This window comes from Ranitomeya variabilis, chromosome 5, assembly GCF_051348905.1.
Source record: "Ranitomeya variabilis isolate aRanVar5 chromosome 5, aRanVar5.hap1, whole genome shotgun sequence".
NCBI lineage: Eukaryota > Metazoa > Chordata > Amphibia > Anura > Dendrobatidae > Ranitomeya > Ranitomeya variabilis.
The window spans coordinates 270,429,920-270,450,759 of NC_135236.1; the positions used below are offsets into that span (position 1 = coordinate 270,429,920).

The following is a 20,840-nucleotide window of genomic DNA, read 5'->3' on the forward strand; positions in this document are numbered from 1 at the left end:
CGACCAATTCAACTCCCCCTGCTATTACAATTATAATTCTGTATTTTTTCATGAACTTTTTTATCCTGATTAGTCACTTTTTTTTCAGCCATAAAAATATTTTTCCACTAAATAATTTAATCAATTTTACATTTTTTCCAAAAATGGTTTTATGATTTTCCATATGTCTTGACCTAATACCTTGCATTGTCATACTTCTGTGGTGGATGCAAAGCTGTACTTTTGGTATTCTGAAAAATGCAGAAAAAATGCAGCAAAAGTACATGCGCTTCTTTACTGCCAAGAGAGCAGGTTTTGCCTGCAGAAAAAAACAAAGCAAAAACGCAACGTGTGAACATAGCCTTAGAATTTGGTCCAAGTTTCATCAGTTTTTTTTCGAGAAACAAAATAAAAAAAGTATTTATTTTTCCTATCTAGCAGTTCGTGAAAATGGACAACTGTCAGATGAATATCCGACGTATCTCTGCAATTTTGCATGGCCCACTTGATCTGTGAAAAATCATTGACATGTGAATGGCTCAGTTCACTATTTTAGATACGAGTGCAATCCATGAAAAACATGGATAACATTCATAATAAAAAAAACTTGAAGTATGAATGAGCCCTTCTGCAGACTTTTTTGTCCTGAAGACACATGAAAACAGTAGTCAGCTATTCTTTTATAGGGAATCTGTTACCAGGTTTTTGTCACACTATCTGAAACTATGTGTAAACTTACTATAAGCCTACGTAGTAATTCTGCTAAATCTAGCGATATTGTGATTAATGCATAGCTACTGACTTTGCTCTCATAGCGCTATCTTATCTTATCTTACTTTAATCCTTCGTAGTAGTACTGCTAAATTTAGCGATATTGCGGGTAGGAATTTGGCTGTCACAGTGTGACTTATTTTACAACTTAGATTTATTTATCAGTGGTATTAACGGGCTTGACCGGGTCACAAGTGTGTTCCATCTATTATATTTATCTAGCTAATTTCCTTTGATAGATACACGGGTGCCTTAGAGCAATTTATCATCTAGATGCAGCTATTAAAACTGTTGTTGCAGTATTGTTCATTCACATTAAAAGCTTGCTATTGGGGCGCTCACTTACTAAAAGCCTGTTCAGCAATTGTGCGTTTCTAAAGTCCTGTTCTTTTTACAAAAAGTGGAAACTTTTATAAATGATTATAATGTTCACTGGAATTATATTTCCTTACGCGTACCTACTAACACAGTATTTTTAGTGGTTTGAGGCACTATTTTAATATGTATGTTTTGTTTGTTGGCATATATGTTAATAAAATTGTAACTTTTTAAAAAACTACAACACTCTTTGATTTAATGCAGTTTAATAAACTGATCATTGGTCAGTATGTGTATGTAACTATCTGAAACTAGCATAATATAGTGAAAGAGACCCTGATTCCAGCGGTGTAACACTTACTGGGCTGCTTGCTGTCATTTTGATAAAATCAGTATTTTATTTGCTGCAGATCTAGAAGTTTTCTGAATGCTGAGCTCTGTATAACCCCGCCCACACCACTCGTTGGCAGCTTTCTGCCCATGTACAGTGTATACAAAAAGCTACCAAATCAGTGTTGGGGGTGGGATTATAGAGAGATCATGAATATGGAGGACTACCTAGCAGCAGGTTTACTAGTCCTCTAGTGATAAACTTCTGCTGATAAAACAGTGATTTTAACAAAACTATACTAAGCAGCACAGTAAGTGATACATCGTTGGAATCAGGGTCTCTGTCTCTACATTATGCTGCTCTCGGGTTAGATGGCCAAAACCTGCTGATAGATTCCCTTTAAATATATTAGACACAACTGAAATTTTTAGGTGTGTGGACTGTCGGGGTGTCATTGTTCTCACTTTATAGCCTAGAACAGAGGTTGGGTGTTGATTGAGTGAGAAGATTAACCCTTGTAGGTGCACCCCATGTCACATGCCGAGAAGTGTGTATGTGACAATGTTTAACGTTACATTCACACATTTGTGGGTCGGTGTGTAGAAACAAATATGAGGCTATTGAATTTGGTGAGGAAGCCTGCAGCCAGCCCATACATTGCCATTCATAGTCAAATAGTGACCCTCGGATCTGTGAATGTAGCCTCAGGTTATGTTCACACAGAGCTTTTTTTGCAGTGTTTTTTTCCTCTTGTCAAATGCAGTGTTGGCAGGAAAAAATGCATTATGCATTACACATATTTTTGATGCCTTTTTATGCATTCAATTGAATGCGTAAAAAAAATGCTGCAAAGAAGCCGAAAGAATTGACATGCTGCAGCTTTCAATAAACAAGCCGCAGCTAAAAGCAAATTGTGTGAATGAGATTTTAGAAATAAAAAAAAAGCTACAGCAATAATGCTGCATGTGAACAAGCTCTAAGACAGTGCGATTAGCATTTGTCAAGGTCACCTACCTTTAACATGGTTGAAGCGGTTTTAATTGCTGCGCTCATGGTCAGGCCAGATAGCTTTTTTTAATTAATTACTTAGCCTCAGACTCTTTTCTTGAATACATTTTTGTGAGTAGATTATTATAATCGGCTTATTACAAGAAGTGATTAAAGGACTTGAGAGTTTTATGACTGAAAATTCCTAGTCACAATTTTAATCTGATTTCCTCAGTTTAGTAGTACTTATATTCTCATCTAGATACGTAACAAAAGAGTATCACTCACCAATATTCTCATTTTCCATGTTTTTGTACAAATCTTATAATGATATCATAAATATATTTTGGACTATGTGAGGTTTATTTTCTTCACGTTACTTACATGACAATCCTTCTGAGTTCTAGTTGTATTCTCTACTTACAATGGTTGCTCATGAATATTCACCTGAACTGGGGTCGGCATGGGTAAACAGGCTATTAAACATTTGATGATCAGCAATCATACAACTGAATAGCAGTCATTTTTTGCCCAGGTCATACTATATATAAGCGGACCCATATTCTTTTCCAGTCTGTCCTGTACCTGTCTTATCTATCAAATATATGTTGATAAAAAGTCAGAGGCGAATCTAATTTTTTTTTGCCCGGAGGTGGTGGGGCCCAACAAGTCAGTGTGGCGTCCAGTCCTATACATAGCTTAGGCGGTGTGATTAGTCGTTATGCAACTGCTCTTAAGCGATTTGCCTACTCACATCACATACCGACTAGTTGCACTTCCTAAGGGAAGAGTCAGACTGCCGTATTACTTGGACGAAGATCTCAATGCAATGTTCAGACTGGCCATCGACTCATGCGGGACAACATGTATTTCTGTGCAGAAGTCATGCTTGGATCAGGAGAGCCACCGGCCAGTCCGTGCATTGCGTTGCGATCCTGATCTGATTTGTACAGCTGCCTATCGTCTTCCCTTATTCTCTCAATGTTCAATGAAAATCTACAGCCCCTGTCTCATTGAGAAAAGCAGGAAGAGAAGCTATTTGGCACGTGACTGTAAGTATGTATATGAGTGGAATCGGCAAGCAGAGCTGTATCCTGACAGTTTGTATAGAATTTGGCAAGCTACAGGGTTTAATTTCATAATTAATGCTCCTGCTATAAACACAGATTAAGTAACCTTTAAAGGGGTTGCTCCACAAACAAAGTACACTTTTATTAAAAGATCTTGGAATTAAAATAAGTTTCACAATTGGATGTGTTAAAAATATGTTCCTGTGCTGAGACAATATTATAAATGTGCCCCTGCTGTATATTATGTAATCACTATGTCAGGGGTGGATACTGACAGCTTGAGGCCCCTGTGCAAGAAATGTGTTTGGGCCCCATCATTTTATGGCAACCAAGCTATAAATATATGCAGTACAGAGCGAAAGTTTGGACACACCTTCTCATTTAAAGATTTTTCTGTATTTTCAGGACTATGAAAATTGTAAATTCACACTGAAGGCATCAAAACTATGAATTAACACATGTGGAATTATATACTTAACAAAAAAGTGTGAAACAACTGAAAATATGTCTTATATTCTAGGTTCTTCAAAGTAGCCACCTTTTGCTTTGATGGTTCAGATAGGACTTTATGGGAACACAGTTGCTGGTTTCTGTAAGGAAAAACGTTTCCCAGCCTGTTTAAAAACTTGTTTTACATCACAGAAAGAATCAGCTGCGATTCCATGCTGTAATATATGTATAATCTATTTTGCTTCCTCCCATGTCCAGGAGCTATGGCATATTTGACCTTGTTCCTGTATGGTTGGACACATCCATTACACAGGGGCACATTTAGATGATCTTGGGATAGTAACATTTTAACACATCCAATTGTGGAGGTTATTTTTATTATTTTATATATTAATTAAATTATACTTTATCGCTTTAACTTATCAGATGGCCTTTGTCTAACAGGTGTTGGATTGTTACATATATACAGTATCAGAACCAATAATAGCACAGGAATACAGCACTAGAAGCCCGATCAGTACATGAATACATCACCAGAACCACTAGCAGTACATAAATACACCACCAGGACAGCTATCAGTACAGGAATTCAGCACCACAACCACCACCATTAAAGGAATACATCATTAGTATATGAATACATTACCATAACCACCATCAGTACAGAAATACATAACCAGATCCATTATTAGTATATGACTACATCACCAAACTTAGTACGATTGTATAATGTCAGGTCAGCCCCATATTCAATCCCATATACAAATGTATCACATGTTACTACAATTCCAGGTATGTCATTAACAATGGTAGGCCGGGGTCACACTTGCGAGTGCCATGCATGTGAGAAACTCACGCATCAATACCCGGCACTGCCGCCGTCACTCGGGCCCGGAGCGTTCAGCTGCATAGAAATAATAATAATCTTTATTTATATAGCGCCAACATATTCCGCTGTGCTTTACAGCTTAACCGTTTCAAACACAACAGTCATAAGTAACGTTAACAATACAATAATTAAAGCACAATAAGACGACCCTGCTCGTGAGAGCTTACAATCTACAATGAGGTGGGGGAGATACAAAGTACAGGTGTGTATTTGCAATGATGTATTTACAATGATGGTCCTGCCATCTTCAGGGGGTGGGGGGTAGATGGAAGTAGTGAATGGGCTACACACAAACATAAAATGACTGATTAGGGAACGTGATAATACGCTCTGAACAAATGTGTTTTGAGCGAGCGCCTAACACTATGCAAACTGTGAATGGTCCTAATATCTTGGGGCAGAACATTCCAGAGGATTGGCGCAGCACGTGAGAAGTTTTGGAGTCGGGAGTGGGAGGTACGGATTAGTGCAGAGGTTAGTCGAAAGTCATTTGCAGAGCGCAGAGGTCGGTTAGGCCGATAGACAGAAATGAGGGAGGAGATGTAAGTGGGTGCTGCACTGTGAAGAGCTTTGTGGGTGAGAACAAGTACTTTGAATTGGATTCTATAATGAATGGGCAGCCAGTGTAACGACTGGCGAAGAGCGGACGCGTCCGAGTAACGATTAGCTAGGTAGACAACCCTGGCTGCTGCATTAAGGATAGATTGGAGAGGGGAAAGTCGAGTAAGAGGGAGGCCAATTAATAGAGCATTGCAGTAGTCCAAGCGGAAGTGGATCAGGGTGACAGTGAGGGTTTTTGTTGTTTCCATAGTGAGAAAAGGGCGGATTCTAGAGATGTTCTTTAGGTGTAAGCAGCACGAGCGGGCAAGAGATTGTATATGGGATGTGAAGGAGAGATCGGAGTCAAATGTAACACCCAGACAGCATGCCTGATGCTGGGGTGTTATTATGGTGCCACCCACGGAGAGGGAAACGTCATGTTTAGGGAGGTTAGTAGATGGTGGGAGCAGAAGAAGTTCAGTTTTGGAGAGGTTGAGTTTCAGATAGAGAGCGGACATGATGTCGGAGACTGCGGACAGACAGTCACTGGTGTTCTGTAGTACAGTGGGAGTAAGCTCAGGGGATGACGTGTATAGTTGTGTGTCGTTGGCATAAAGATGGTACTGAAAGCCAAATCTGCTGATGGTCTGTCCAATTGGGGCTGTGTAGAGAGAGAAGAGAAGGGGCCAAGGACTGAGCCCTGAGGTACCCCAACAGTGAGAGGAAGAGGAGACGAAGTGGAGCCAGAGAACAGAACACTGAAGGAGCGGTCAGAAAGATAGGAGGAGAACCAGGAGAAAGCAGTGTCCTTAATGCCTAGTGACTGGAGCCTAGAGAGTAGGAGAGGGTGATCAACAGTGTCGAAAGCTGCAGAAAGATCGAGAAGAATGAGCAGAGAGTGGTCACCGTTACGTTTTGCTGTCAGAAGGTCGTTGGTCACTTTGATGAGTGTAGTTTCTGTCGAGTGTAGGGGGCGGAAGCCGGACTGTGAGGGGTCTAGGAGGGAGTGAATGGAGAGGTAACGGGTAAGGCGGGAGTAGACTAGGCGCTCCAAGAGTTTAGAGATGAAGGGGAGGTTGGTCTGTAGTTATTTGTGCAGGATGGGTCGAGGGCAGGTTTCTTTAGTAACGGAGTAATGATAGTGTTTGAAGGAGGATGGGAAAATGCCTGAGGAGAGTGAGAGATTAAAGACTGTAGTTAGGTGAGTAGTGACGACTGGAGAGAGAGACTGGAGGAGATGAGAGGGAATGGGGTCGGTAGTGCATGTAGTCGGACAAGAAGAAGAGAGGAGCCTGGAGACTTCTTCTTCTGTGATGGGATCAAATGTGGAGAGTGAGCCAGGAGAGATGCAGAGAGGGATGGGAGTCACTGAACTTGGTGATTGGGAGCGGATTTCCTGATGGATATTGTCTATTTTCTCTATAAAGTGGAAGGCCAGGTCATCAGCACAAATGTCTGTGATAGGGGCTTGTGCTTTAGGCCTGAGGAGGGAGTGAAATGTGTCTAAAAGTTTCTTGGGGTTGCTGGATAGTGAGGAGATCAGGGTGGTGAAGTAGATCTGTTTGGCGAGGTGAAGGGCAGAGTTATAGGTTTTTAACATAAATTTGAAGTGTATGAAGTCTTCTGGTGTGCGAGTTTTCCTCCGTAAGTGTTAAGCACTCCTAGAGCATCGCTGGAGAAATCGGGTTTGCGATGTGAGCCAGGGCTGTTTTACTCTGTGTTTGGAGGTTCTGAGGGTGAGGGGAGCTACTTGGTCTAGGGTGCTTCTAAGAGTCATTGTAGTGATGTACTGCCAGATCAGGACAGGAAAAAGAGGAGATTGGGCACAGTGATTATTATTATTATTTATTTATTTATATAGCACCATTGATTCCATGGTGCTGTACATGAGAAGGGGTTACATACAAGTTACAAATGTCACTTACAGTAAACAAACTAACAATGACAGACTGATACAGAGGGGCGAGGACCCTGCCCTACAGGATTATGGGGAAGGAGACAATAAGTTGAGGGTTGCTGCAGCTCCGGTGTTGGTGAGGCGGTAGCTTCAGTAGTGATGAGGAGGCAGCGGGGTCAGTTCAGGCTGTAGGCTTTCCTGAAGAGATAGGTTTTCAGGTTCCGTCTGAAGGATCCGAATGTGGTTAATAGTCGGACGTGTTGGGGCAAAGAATTCCAGAGGATGGGGGATATTCGTGAGAAGTCTTGGAGGCGATTGGATGAGGAGCGAATAAGTGTGGAGGAGAGAAGGAGGTCTTGGGAGGACCGGAGATTACGTGAGGGAAGATATCGGGAGATTAGTTCAGAGATATATGGAGGAGACAGGTTATGGATGGCTTTGTAGGTCAGTATTAGTAATTTGAACTGGATACGCTGAGGGAATGGGAGCCAGTGAAGAGATTTGCAGAGGGGGGAAGCAGAGGAGTAGCGAGGAGAGAGATGAATTAGTCAGGCAGCAGAGTTAAGGATGGACTGGAGAGATGCAAGGGTGTTAGCAGGGAGGCCGCAGAAAAGGATGTTGCAGTAGTCAAGGCGGGAGATGATGAGGGCATGCACAAGCATTTTAGTAGATTGACGGTTGAGGAAAGGACGGATTCTGGAGATGTTTTTGAGCTGGAGGCGACAGGAGGTGGAAAGAGCTTTGATGTGCGGTTTGAAGGACAGGGCAGAGTCAAAGGTTACTCCGAGGCAGCGGACTTCCGGTACGAGGGAAAGCATGATGTCATTGATTGCGATAGATAGGTCAGGTAAGGAAGATCTATGGGATGGAGGAAAGATGATGAGTTCAGATTTGTCCACATTGAGTTTGAGGAAGCGAGAGGAGAAGAAGGAGGATATGGCTGATAGGCACTCTGGGATTCTGGACAGCAGAGCGGTGACGTCTGGGCCAGAGAGGTAGATCTGAGTGACATCAGCATAGAGGTGGTACTGGAATCCATGGGACTTTGAGTTGTCCCAAGCTAAGTGTATAGATTGAGAAGAGTAGGGGTCCTAGAACAGTGCCTTGGGGGACTCCAACAGAGAGAGGATGGGATGAGGAGGTAGTGTGGGAGTGGGAGACGCTGAATGTGCGGTTGGAAAGGTACGAGGAGATCCAGGATAGGGCGAGGTCTTTGATGCCAAAGGAGGAGAGGATCTGTAGTAGGAGGCAGTGGTCAACTGTTTTGAAAGCAGAGGACAGGTCTAGAAGGAGGAGTACAGAGTATTGTCCATTAGCTTTGGCGGTAAGTAGGTCGTTAGTGATTTTGGTCAGGGCTGTCTCAGTTGAGTGATGGGGGCGGAAACCAGATTGTAGATTGTCAAAGAGCAAGTTAGATGAGAGGTGGGAGGAAAGTTCAGAGTGGACGTGCTGCTCCAGGAGTTTGGAAGCGAATGGGAGCAGTGATATTGGGCGATAGCTGGACATAGCAGTTGGATCGAGGGTTGGCTTTTTAAGGATAGGCGTGACTGTGGCATGTTTGAAAGCAGAAGGGACGGTGCCAGAAGATAGTGATAGGTTGAAGAGGTGGGTTAGGGATGGGATAAGTGTGGTGGTGAGGGTGGGGAGGAGGTGATGAGTGTAAGGAGTCTGAAAGTGTATGAGGGTGAGGGTTAATGGCTTGTAGATTTCTGACTGAATGGTAGGTAGGAGTGTGCTGGGGTGGGCGAGGATTTGTGAGTGTGAAGGAGAGAATGTTGTGGTCAGAGAGGGGAAGCGGTGATTTATTTAGGTAGGAGATTGATCACAGCCGGACAAAGACCAGGTCAAGGGTTGAGAGCTGTGAGAGGCCGAGTGATGTGGTTAGTGATAGAAGCTGGGATGCAAATGTGGAAGTGGGCTTTTTTATGGGGATGTTGAAGTCTCCCAGGATAAAGGTTGGGAGTTCTGAGGACATGAAGTGCGGCAGCCAGGCAGAGAAATGGTCCAGGAAGTGGGTGGGTGAGCCTGGGGACCGGAATATGACCGCTATACTTAGGGAGAGGGGACGGTAGAGCCTGATGGTGTGGACCTCAAAAGAAGGGAATAAGAATGATGGAGCTGGGAGGATGACCTGTATGGTGCCTTGTGGGGAGAGGAGTATGCTGACTCCACCACCAGTTCTGTTTGTGGGTCTCGGGGAATGGGAGAATTGTAGGCCACCATGGGAAATGGCAGCAGGGGAGACCGTGTCAGAATCCTGGATCCAGGTTTCAGTGAGGGCCAATAGATTTAGAGAGTTGTTCAGAAAGTAGTTGTGCAGGAAGAGAAGCTTGTTACATACAGACCGTGGATTCCAAAGGGCACAATTAAAAGAAGGAGATGAGGCAGTGCAAGTAATATTAATAAGGTTAGAATGGTTTTTATGTGAGGTAGGGTAGCGGTTGAGGTTGTGGGATGGTAGACCAGGGTTGGGGGAGATGTCTCCCGAAATCAGTAGGAGTTGTAAGATAAAAAGCAAGAAGTTTTTGGAATTGTAAGAAGTTTTTTTGTGCAGTGTGTTTGGGCAAGATGGGCTGATGTTTTTCAGGAAGGTGAGAAGTGCATGGGAGCTGTACATGGGAGAGGGAAGGAGAGAGGAGCTGATGTATATGAGTCGTAATGGAGGGGGTATTGGGCGGTAAATGTGGATAGCAAGGGAACATAGGAGGATAGGAATAAAGCACATGGATAGAAGGGAGAGCAGAGTGTGGGTTACCTGACTCCTGCCCTGACTAACTGCCATGGAATAACTGCCCTTTAACTTGATGCTTGTCTAATGCGATGCTTTGCTGAATGCGAGTGCCGGCGGCTGTGCCGGGTATTGATGTGAGAGACTCGTGCGAGTTTCTCGCATGGCATTTGCAAGTGTGACCCTGGCCATAAAGAAATTATTGGAGTTGTTGCTATCAGGTTGTTGTTAACAGCCATCACAGGAACAACAGTACTGATGAGGCATAGTCAGTACCACAAAGATTATTATTGTTCCCTTTCTTTTCTTCTTCATCTTGTACAAATGCCATAATGACTTTTCACGTCCACAGCTGGTCTCTGCACATCTTTCTCCCCTCTCAGTCCTCTCACACTTTTCTCCCAAAATACTGTCCCAGCACACTTTTCTCCCCCCACACTGCCTTCCCATGCTGCCCACCTCTATATACCCCCATTCTACCCATTCTCTATAATATCTCCTCACACCCCTCTACTCCCCACCTGTCTTTTCACATATTTTTCCCTCCCCTCCTCTCCATACTGTCTCCTTACAACCTTCCCCCCTTTACCATACTGTCACCTCAAATATTTTCTCAAAGCGCCCTCCCACTGTCTCCTCAAACATTGTCTGGGAGCCAGACAGCATTTTACACCTTTCTTGAGCTGGCTGTCTGTTTGACAGCTGACTTGACTAACAGCTGACTCTCAAACGAAGGAGGGGGGTGAAGGAAATACTGCTGCCTGGGAGACACCTCAGACCACCACAGGAAGCCCAACAACTGTGTCTAGGGCAAAATGACCATCCTGCACCCCTCAGGTACACCACCGAGAAAGTACAGAGCAGATGGAGGAGATATATATGCAGGATTAGACAAGGCAAAATTTGTTCATTGGCTGTTAAGTCCGCCATGTACATTATACAGCTGTATGCCGAATGCTCCTGTGTTCACTTTGAGAGGTGCTGGCAGACATCTCTGCCAGTGGCTTATCTCCCAGTAAACGAAAAGATTTGCAGTCCGAAATTGGACATGCTGGATCCTTAATTCCACAGACAATTAATTGTCTGGAGCCCATACACATTAGACAGTCGATACCAAATATTCAATTACTTTAAGATCCCTTTAAAACATAAAAAAAATTAAGATGACCATAGCATTGGCATGATTTTAAAGGGGTTCACCTACAAAATAATCCTTAAAAATAAGCCTGCTCCATTTCATTAAACAACTTAAATTTATTATATGGTTCCGTTATAAATCACAGGTACTGAAGGAACAAAGTTATCTGTCATTTAAAAAAGCAACCCTTACATGTTGGGCTGTCGTTAGGCATTAACCACTTTTGTCTGCAACTGATGTCAAAATTATGACTATTTTATTTTTCAGGAGGGTCTTGGCTTTGGGAGATGTGATCCTTCACGTGCCATCTGCACTTTCCAAGAGGATTTCCAGGAATTTGAAATGATTGATGAGGAAGAAGATGAGGATGAGGAAGAGGAGGAAGATGAGATCCCACCTCAAGAAAACAGGAAACAAGTGGAGGCACCTCCATCACCTAGTCCTTCTCCCCTTCCACCTGAAGATACCCTTAAAAACAGGCCATGCACCTTGAGACTCAGTGCCCCTGGAACACAGGTAAGACATTGAAAGATTGTATATATAAAAACTTAGGAAGAGAGTATAGATTGCATGAATGCTACACATTGTCGTAGTCATAAAAAGTAGATACTCAGACTGTCACATTATTAATTTTTTCTGGAACACTGAATTACCTGCTTGTTCTGTATAGAGATCATACCAAACACAGATTCCAGTTCAGTGAAATCACTAACAATCCATAGAAGCAGATGCAGACGTCAACAAAACCTACTGGAATTAGTCAGCACTCAAGTAATAGACACAGTCTACAGTCTATATATTTTACTTACTTACATAGTGACATCATCGCTGTCCCCATTGAGGCTCATAGTCTAAACGTCCTCTCAGTATGTCTTTACAGTGTGGGAGAAAACCCACACAAACAAGTAGAGAACATACAAACTCCTTGGAGATGTCACTCTTAGTGGGATTTGCACCCAGGGCTCCAGCGCTGCAAGACTACACTGCTAGCCATTGAGCCATCATTCTCTAAAGGTACAAAAAGGTTGGCAAAGCTTATATAATGTAGAACTGTCTCATGCACTGCATTCGGGAAGAGTTTTTTTATTGTACAGAGCCTACAAATCTGGATATACGTTGTAGAATAGTGATTAACTATTTTTAAAGGCTTAATACAAAATAGTCTTATTGTTCATTTGCTTCCCAAATGCAAAGACAAGCAACTTTCTAAATAATCTTCATTAAAAATTTACTACCGTTTTGCTACTGCAGATGTCTGTAAGTCCTTTTTGTAGCTTAGTGCTAGTGCTTTGTAGCATGTACAATCTCAGTGAGGGCAGAGAAAATAGGTGTCATAAAGGGAGGCAAGTGCATGAAAAAGAAATGAGTATCCTTCACACACAGTTCTGACATCCAGCTTATATTACTTGGATAGACACTCTCAGAAGAAAAAAAAATTGAAACTTGAAGCATGCTCCAAACTGCCTTTCAGGGGGTCTGAAAATGACACACACAGTCCTGACACACACAGTCCTGACATCCAGCCTATATTACTGGGGGAGACACTCTCACAAGAAAAAAATCCTTCACACACACAGTCCTGACATCCAGCCTATATTACTGGGAGAGACACTCTCACAAGGAAAAAATCCTTCACACACACAGTCCTGACATCCAGCCTATATTACTGGGAGAGACACTCTCACAAGAAAAAAATCCTTCACACACACAGTCCTGACATCCAGCCTATATTACTGGGAGATAGACTCTCACAAGAACAACATTTGAAGCAGGCTGCAAAGAGCATATCATGAGGTCTGAAATGAATGAAGGAATCAAGACTGCAGACTGTAACTGAAACAATTTTATTAACTAAAGGTAATCACTAACATGTATAAAATAATTTTGTCCATGCCAAAGTTATAGCTTTTAAAGTAGTGGTTTTCTGTTATTTAAAGGGCTAGTCTGAAAATTGTAAGATGTCCTCTAACTAAAAGATAGGGGATAATTTACTGATCGCTGGAAGTCTTAGCAGTCTACCACTCTGGTGAGCTTGAGAATAAGCCCTGGATCCTGTTGGGAGGCTGACTCTGAATAGCACTGTCTTTAATGGAGCAGACGTGTGTTTTCTCCACTTTTGCTTCATTGTCTATGAGAGTTGCGGAAAAAGCCGAGTACAGTTCAAAAGCCGAGTACAGTGCTTGGCTATTTAATGCAGTCCCATATATATTGACTGAAGCTGAGGTTGCGCATGCACACCATTGCTTTATTGAAGACATGGCTCTGCAGTGCTCGGTTCCTGGGATCTAGAGCCTCGTTCTCTGAATCATTGGGGGTCACTTTGGTTGAACCCCTCCAATCAATTAGTTATGCCATGGCTAGGAGATAACACATAACATTTATACAAAGTAACACATCTTGAAATAAATTTATAACCATAAAGAGGTGGACCTATAAATTATATGGATACTTGATTGCCCCCATTAACATATGGCATAGTCAAAGTGTAGGTTTTACACATTGGATGTACACTCTGCGACGAGAGATAAATAATAAATGTCCGAGAATTATACCACAATTAATTGTGCTGTTAAAAGAGTAATAAATTGTTAGAAATACTCTTATCAATAAGGCTTATTATGTAGTGATAATAAAGTAAAGTCTGGCTCCCTTATTTTCATTGACCTTTCAGATTTTCTTTTGTTGACCTTTTCCTTACTACTCTGCATCCATTTGGATTCCACTTCATGTCTTTTTTTTAATTCTTAGAACTTGTATAAGAAACATTTAATGGAGATACACCACTATTGTGTTTAATCAGTTCCTTCATTCTCCTCCTATAATCACTAGATTTTCTAGCGTTGCCTTGTAGTTTTTTTTATAAATTTATTAATAATTGTAGGGATTTGATATTTTGGGGAAACTAATATAAATGCATGCATTTTGTTTTCACTTTAAAAAAGAAAAACAAAACATTTTAGATACACTCTGTTGAGCCTTTTGGCTTCTACAGCCTCTAAGTATCACTGTTTTCTTCTGGCTGCAGAATGAGTTAATAGTGTATCTGTCCATGAGCTTCTTTTGACTGGGTTTGTAACCCCATCTCTTGAACTTGCTTCTAAACTGATTTATGGTCATATCAAATGTGAACTTTAAACTTTGCATTGAGCTACTCCTCTGCTATTCCTTCTACAAGTGTATAAATAAATTGACAACTGGGTGTTACCTGTTGGTGGTGTGTCTCTACACACTGACACTGTTCAGTCGGTGCTGACTGTACACCTTTGCACTTTGGACATAGCCATGCCCCTTTGATAAGGCAAATGGCCACATCTACTTGTCAGTTTATTTATAAAGTTCCAGCAGAAATAACAAACAAAAGATCACAACTCAATTCTTACGGGAGTTTATGAAAATGTACTTATTGTGGTTATTTTGCCATATGTTGGGTGCCACCAATGACATTAGATTATTTTGAGATATTCTATTCTCTGAATCTCAGGACACACTTAACAACAACGGTGGATTCATTTCTCAGAGTGACAGCTGGGCAGATCCTGAGAGGAATGAGACTGGTGAGAGAGTTAGACTCATTCTTTGCATGGCTGTCTATAAATACTTTCCTCGATTTCTTCATTTGTATTAGTTTTATGTCGTCCTCATGGGTGAGAATGTTTCTTTTTTCATCTTAAAATAATTTGTTGTAGAATGAAATTCATTTATTTGCTCCCTTCACCTCATGTTTTAATATCACACTCTTTCTCAAGGTGCAGTATGCTAGTTGCATATATTTTGGGGGTTTAAACTCCCCATATGTAATTATTGATTGTCAATATATATTAAACTAATGACCAAATTTTGAATCTACAGAACTGGCATCCCATACCCAGATTACCCATGCAGATCTGGCATCTCAAAAAGAAGAGGACCGTGAAAATGCTGTGACAAATTTGGATAGTGAAGAAGTCACTGAGGTTTCAAGGATTGTTCCAGATAGACATCATGTATCTAGCCAAGGAGGGCCTTGGTCATCAGATTTAGAGTTGAGAGTATCTGCACCACTGCAAGAAAATCTGGAAGATTTGAGTCCTGAGCAGAGAGGAAACACAAGAGGACATCCATCAAATTCTTCTAACGAAACAACGTCTCCATCTTCTGATCCTGGTATTGAGGCTGATTTGACTAGTCGAGGTCGATTCCTGCTAACAGGACATTGTAGTCAGGACTTGAGTTCCCCAGGCTCGGATTCAGACATAGAAGGTGAAATAGAAGCAGCCTTTGCTTGTGAAGGAGGTAGACTTGTTGGTAATATGATTTCATCAATATCAGAAACAGAACTGGACTTAACCAGTGAGTCAAGCAGTGGAAGGTCTTCTCACCTTACCAACTCTATTGAAGAGGCAAGTTCTCCAACCTCTGATCCAGAACCAGATCATGTGGGTGACAGAGGCCGTCAAGGAATCAAAGACTCTATCTTACTTGACAAGGAAGAAGAACGTGGACCATTGATGATGGAGCCAGAAGAGAAATATAGCACATGGAATGAAGAAGGTCTATGTCAGGAGAAAGCAGATCAGAACAAACGTAGTCTGGAAAGTATACGGCGCTCATTCTACTTACCTGTTGGACCTAAGCTTATGCCAGAAACAGATGCTAATAGTGAATATGACTCCGACTCTGAATCAGAAGCTGACCTAAGTGAGGACTCAGACTCCCCTTGGCTGCTCAGCAACCTGGTAAATAAGATGATTTCTGAAGGATCATATCCCATTTCATGTCCAGATGAGTGTTTTCAAAGGCAGACAAGTCCATCATGTGATACACTTTCTCCTGCCTCTGAACTGGATCCTGAGACAGTTGATGCAGACATTGAGGCTGAACTTGCAAGTTCCAAGGAGCCCTCAGAAGAGATAGAAGCAGATGAACAGAGTATAGAGTTGGTAGATATGGAGACACTACAACATTCTCTTAATCGTCTTGATATAGAGGAAAGTGGTCCTGGTTTGTATGTTCTGCATGACTCATGTGACACTGTAACTCCAATTTTCGAGGGACTTCCTGTACAACTGGAGGGATTATCCCATACAACAAAGTGTCGTCCACAGTCTCCAGGGCATATAACTGAACAGAAACCTTGGCCTGGGACAGAACAAATTCTTCAGGAACGAAGAGATGGTTGGGATATTGATCGTGACTTAGATTCTGGCATTCTAGAGGATAATGATCTATGTGATGATCTTTGTCAAGAGCTGGACCAAAATCAACCCACATTGGACATTTCAACAGCAAAAACTAATCATGGCTTTAACCTAGATTTTACGGGTGAGGAAGATGAAGATATTCCATATTACAGAAGTCTAAAGAGTTCACCTTACCATAATTGTGCTGGGGAAGAAACTTTTCCGGAGCGGTCTACAGGTGAATCGAGAATCCTAGATGACTCTTTGGCCTACGATTCAATGAAATACACTTTGGTGGTGGATGAGCACACCCAACTTGAGCTGGTTAGTCTCCAGAGATGTACATCTATACTGAGTGATGGCAGTGATCTTCTTAGAGCATGTGATGCATGTGACTTGGATGAAGATGAATTTGGAGATGATGTGGAAGTCCATGAAAATGAATCTTCATCTGAAGACTCATCGCCAGAGCCTAACATGCCTTTCTCCAAGAAGTTTCTCAATGTTTTCGTTAACAGCACATCACGATCATCAAGTAAGTTAATGATTTATGACCAGTATGTGTGTGATGAATCATTAGTTTGTAATTTTAAAGAGGTCTTATCGTTACTCTTGAGGTGCATGTTTTAGTTAAAGTGGTTGTCCTGGACTTTTATATTGATGGCCTAGCCTTAGGACAGGTCATCAATATCTAATTGTTGTGGGCGTGACACCTGGCAGCCCTGCTGATCAGTTGTTTCCTGTGCCAACCGGATGTACTCAGTTTCGGAGCAGAACTAGTAGGTTAGGGAGACAAAAAGCGCATATAGGGTCTTATCCTCAGATTAAGTGCAGTTTTTTAACAGGGAGCTGCTCACCTGATGGTGTAAGGCAAAAGCATGTTCGTATCGGCTGCTGCAGATCCACGGGCCACCCAGGCGACCTTCTCAGAGACGTTGTGCAGGATAGTTTGTGGATTAAGTCCACGCTGCACAATAATACAGATTCAAATGTAATGAAAAGCTCTGGTGGTTTATTCAATAAATAAATAAACCACCAGAGCTTTTCATTACATTTGAATCTGTATTATTGTGGTAGCGCGGACTTAATCCACAAACTGTCCTGCACAACGTCTCGGAGCAGAACTACACAGCTCTGCCAAATGCGTAGTTGCCACACCCGAGTACTGCAAATCTGCCCCCTATTGATTCGAATAGGGGGCAGATATACAGTGCCTATCCATGGCCATGATTCAGTTGACGGAGTTGTGTGTTTCCACAACTGATCATACGCAGCTGCTGGTGTCAGGAACAGCTGAATTTCGGGGGTCGCACCCCCACTGATTTGATATTGATGACCTATCCTAAGGATATTTTCTGATATATGTACAGTGTTTTATTTATTGTGCCTTGCACGATTTGTTGATTATGTTGTTAATTGGTCTTCTCACAGGTACCGAGTCATTTGGGTTATTTTCTTGTGTACTTAATGGAGAAGAACGAGAACAGACACACAGAGCTGTTTTCAGGTATGAGAATTTTACCCCATAGTACTTCTTTATTAAGCATGTTCTTAACTTTGTTATTGGACTGCCTGCATTATAAACTATTCCAAAGTAATCAATTTGAGCATCATTTTTCCTTACAATTTATCTAGTAAAATTTCTCAGTTTAATAGAAATTCACAAATCAATTTTACTGACTATTACCGTATTTTTCAGATTCTAAGATGCACTTATTTTCCCCCCAAATTTTGAGGGAAAATGGGGGTGCATCTTATAATGCGGATATACCTTACCGGTACCATTGCTTAAGGCCACAGGCTGTGATGAGGGGGTGTCCGTCGGTGCTGCGGGTGCCCGGCTGTGCCCAAGATCTCCATCTGTGTATGCTCCGCCCCCCAGCTGCCATTTTCCTGGAGTCCACCGCACAGAAAACCAACCAAAAACAGTATATGTCGGGAGCCTAGAAAACTACAAAACCTAAACAACAAGGATCCCTAAAATGTAACTTTTATTAAACAGCTATAAAAAAACTCTTTTCATAAACAATAAGAAAATATAAAAGGCAACAAGGTATGTACCTAAAGGGTCCTAAGGAGCAACTACGCTTAGTTCTACCTAGCAGTGGGGGTAGGCACCCTAAATTACTGCAGTAGGTGCCCCCACTCAACGTCGACTTACCCTCAAAAAATCCCTAGGATTCCATAGTTACGGAACCCTAAAAGAGCACTAGAAAGACCCTATAGGAAAAACACTACCTAGGAGTGGGGGTAGGCGCCCTAATGTGAAGCGGTAGACGCCCCCACTCCACGTCGACTGACCCTAAGGACCCTACAAAGTCCCTAAATAGGGAATAAAAAATAAAGAAGTGTCCCACAACACCCAAACACCAAAAGTTCAAATAACATAAAAGACAGGAACAGGGAAAAAATGATGAAAAGATCAGGCAATGTCTCAACTCTTGTACAGAAAAGTTCTTTTCTTAGACATTAGGCATCTGAGATAAAACAGGATATGCCCTTGTAAGCCCCCCAAAAATATATATCAATAAGTAGGTGAATGAGATGTATTGATATCAATATTGTCCAAGATATAACAAATATTCAGTTTCCTGGATAAAGGAGTATAGGAATAGCAGATGTCTCAATGATATAAGAACATCACTCCAATGATAGTGAAATACAAAAAATAACAGTTGGAATATCCACTCCTAAATAGACAAGGAAACGAAAACTGGATGGAACCAGCACTTAATCAGTATACAATATTAATTACAATCAACAGGTGCTCATGACATATCTATAGAGCAGCAGATAATACTGATACTGCTCAAACATGATATAAGAATATGTCCAGTACGTCCCTCAAGCCCGGGGTCCCCAGAGAGGCAATGTTTCCTAAATAAGGACACAATCATCCCCATCGCCATAAAGTTAATATCACAGCATTGATACTCATCTGCAGGTTTCTGGAAAACTTTAGGCACCGCTGAAAAAGTTCAGATATCACATCAAGCGTTGGACATCCATCTCCCCAAGCAATACCCGATTATTTAGGAAACATTGCCTCTCTGGGGACCCATATGCTGTAGTGCCCTACAAACGTTAATTATGGCCCCATACAGACACTTGCCCCATATAGTGCTGCACAAACATTATGCCCCCATATAGTGCTGCAGAAACGTTATGGCCCCATATAGTGCTGCAGGAATGTTATGGCCCCATATTGTGCTGCAGAAACGTTATGGCCCCCATATAGTGCTGCAGGAATGTTATGGCCCCATATAGTGCTCCAGGAACGTTATGGCCCCCATATAGTGCTGCAGGAATGTTATGGCCCCATATAGTGCTGCAGGAACGTTATGGCCCCCATATAGTGCTGCAGGAATGTTATGGCCCCATATAGTGCTGCAGGAATGTTAAGGCCCCATATAGTGCTGCAGGAATGTTATGGCCCCATATAGTGCTGCAGGAATGTTATGGCCCCATATAGTGCTCCAGGAACGTTATGGCCCCCATATAGTGCTGCAGGAATGTTATGGCCCCATATAGTGCTGCAGGAACGTTATGGCCCCCATATAGTGCTGCAGGAATGTTATGGCCCCATATAGTGCTGCAGGAATGTTATGGCCCCATATAGTGCTGCAGGAATGTTATGGCCCCATATAGTGCTGCAGGAATGTTATGGCCCCATATAGTGCTGCAGGAATGTTATGGCCCCATATAGTGCTGCAGGAATGTTATGGCCCCATATAGTGCTGCAGGAATGTTATGGCCCCATATAGTGCTGCAGGAACGTTATGGCCCCATAGATGCTCCATACAGACACTTGCCCCATCTGCTGCGATAAAAAAAATAAATCACATACTCACCTCTCCGTCGCTCAGGCCCCCGGCACTTTCAATAGTCACCTCTCCTCGTTCCGGGCGCCGATCTGTCTCCAGCACTGACGTTCAGCAGAGGGCGCGCACTGACCAAGTCACCGCGCCCTCTGACCTCAGCGTCACTGCTGGAGACAGATCGGCGCCCGGAACGAGGAGCAGGTGACTATCGCGCAGCGCAGCGCTCCCCTCCCCGTATACTCACCTGGTCCTGCCGCTGTGTAGATCCTGCTTCCCCGACGCCGCAGCGCTTCATCCTGTACTCAGCGGTCACATGGTACCGCTGATTACAGTAATGAATATGCGGCTCCACCCCTATGGGAGGTGGAGCCGAATATTCATTTACTGTAATGAGCGGGACCATGTGACCGCTGAGTACAGGAAGAAGCTGCTGCTGCCGGCGCCGGGGAAGCAGGGACCGCGCCTGGACTAGGTGAGTATTTTTAGACAGCCCCCGCTCCCCCTCCCCTGCCGACCCCCGGTATGACTTGAGTATAAGCCGAGAGGGGCAATTTCAGCCCAAAAAAGTGGGCTGAAAATCTCAGCTTATACTCGAGTATATACGGTAGTTAGAATGGCAATTCTCAAAGAGTAACAAACAAAGCTTATTGATCTGAGCGACTTCACTAAGGTTCTTCTTTGCCTTAATAGTCCACAATAGTAAGCAGATACCATAAGTGGTTCAGGGAAAGACAACAATTGAACCAGCAAAGGATTTATGAA

General features: G+C 42.6%; 1 protein-coding gene across 2 annotated transcripts in view; it reads left to right on the forward strand.

Moving 5' to 3' along the window:
* Positions 1 to 20,840, forward strand: part of MAPK8IP2 (mitogen-activated protein kinase 8 interacting protein 2) — a 112,116-nt gene that overhangs the window by 60,830 nt on the left and 30,446 nt on the right. For both annotated transcript variants that reach the window (XM_077264295.1, XM_077264296.1), the window contains exons 3-6: positions 11,366 to 11,614; positions 14,580 to 14,652; positions 14,948 to 16,792; positions 17,689 to 17,764. In XM_077264295.1, the coding sequence (XP_077120410.1) occupies positions 11,366 to 11,614; positions 14,580 to 14,652; positions 14,948 to 16,792; positions 17,689 to 17,764 (2,243 nt within the window). The remainder of the gene's footprint in view (positions 1 to 11,365; positions 11,615 to 14,579; positions 14,653 to 14,947; positions 16,793 to 17,688; positions 17,765 to 20,840) is intronic.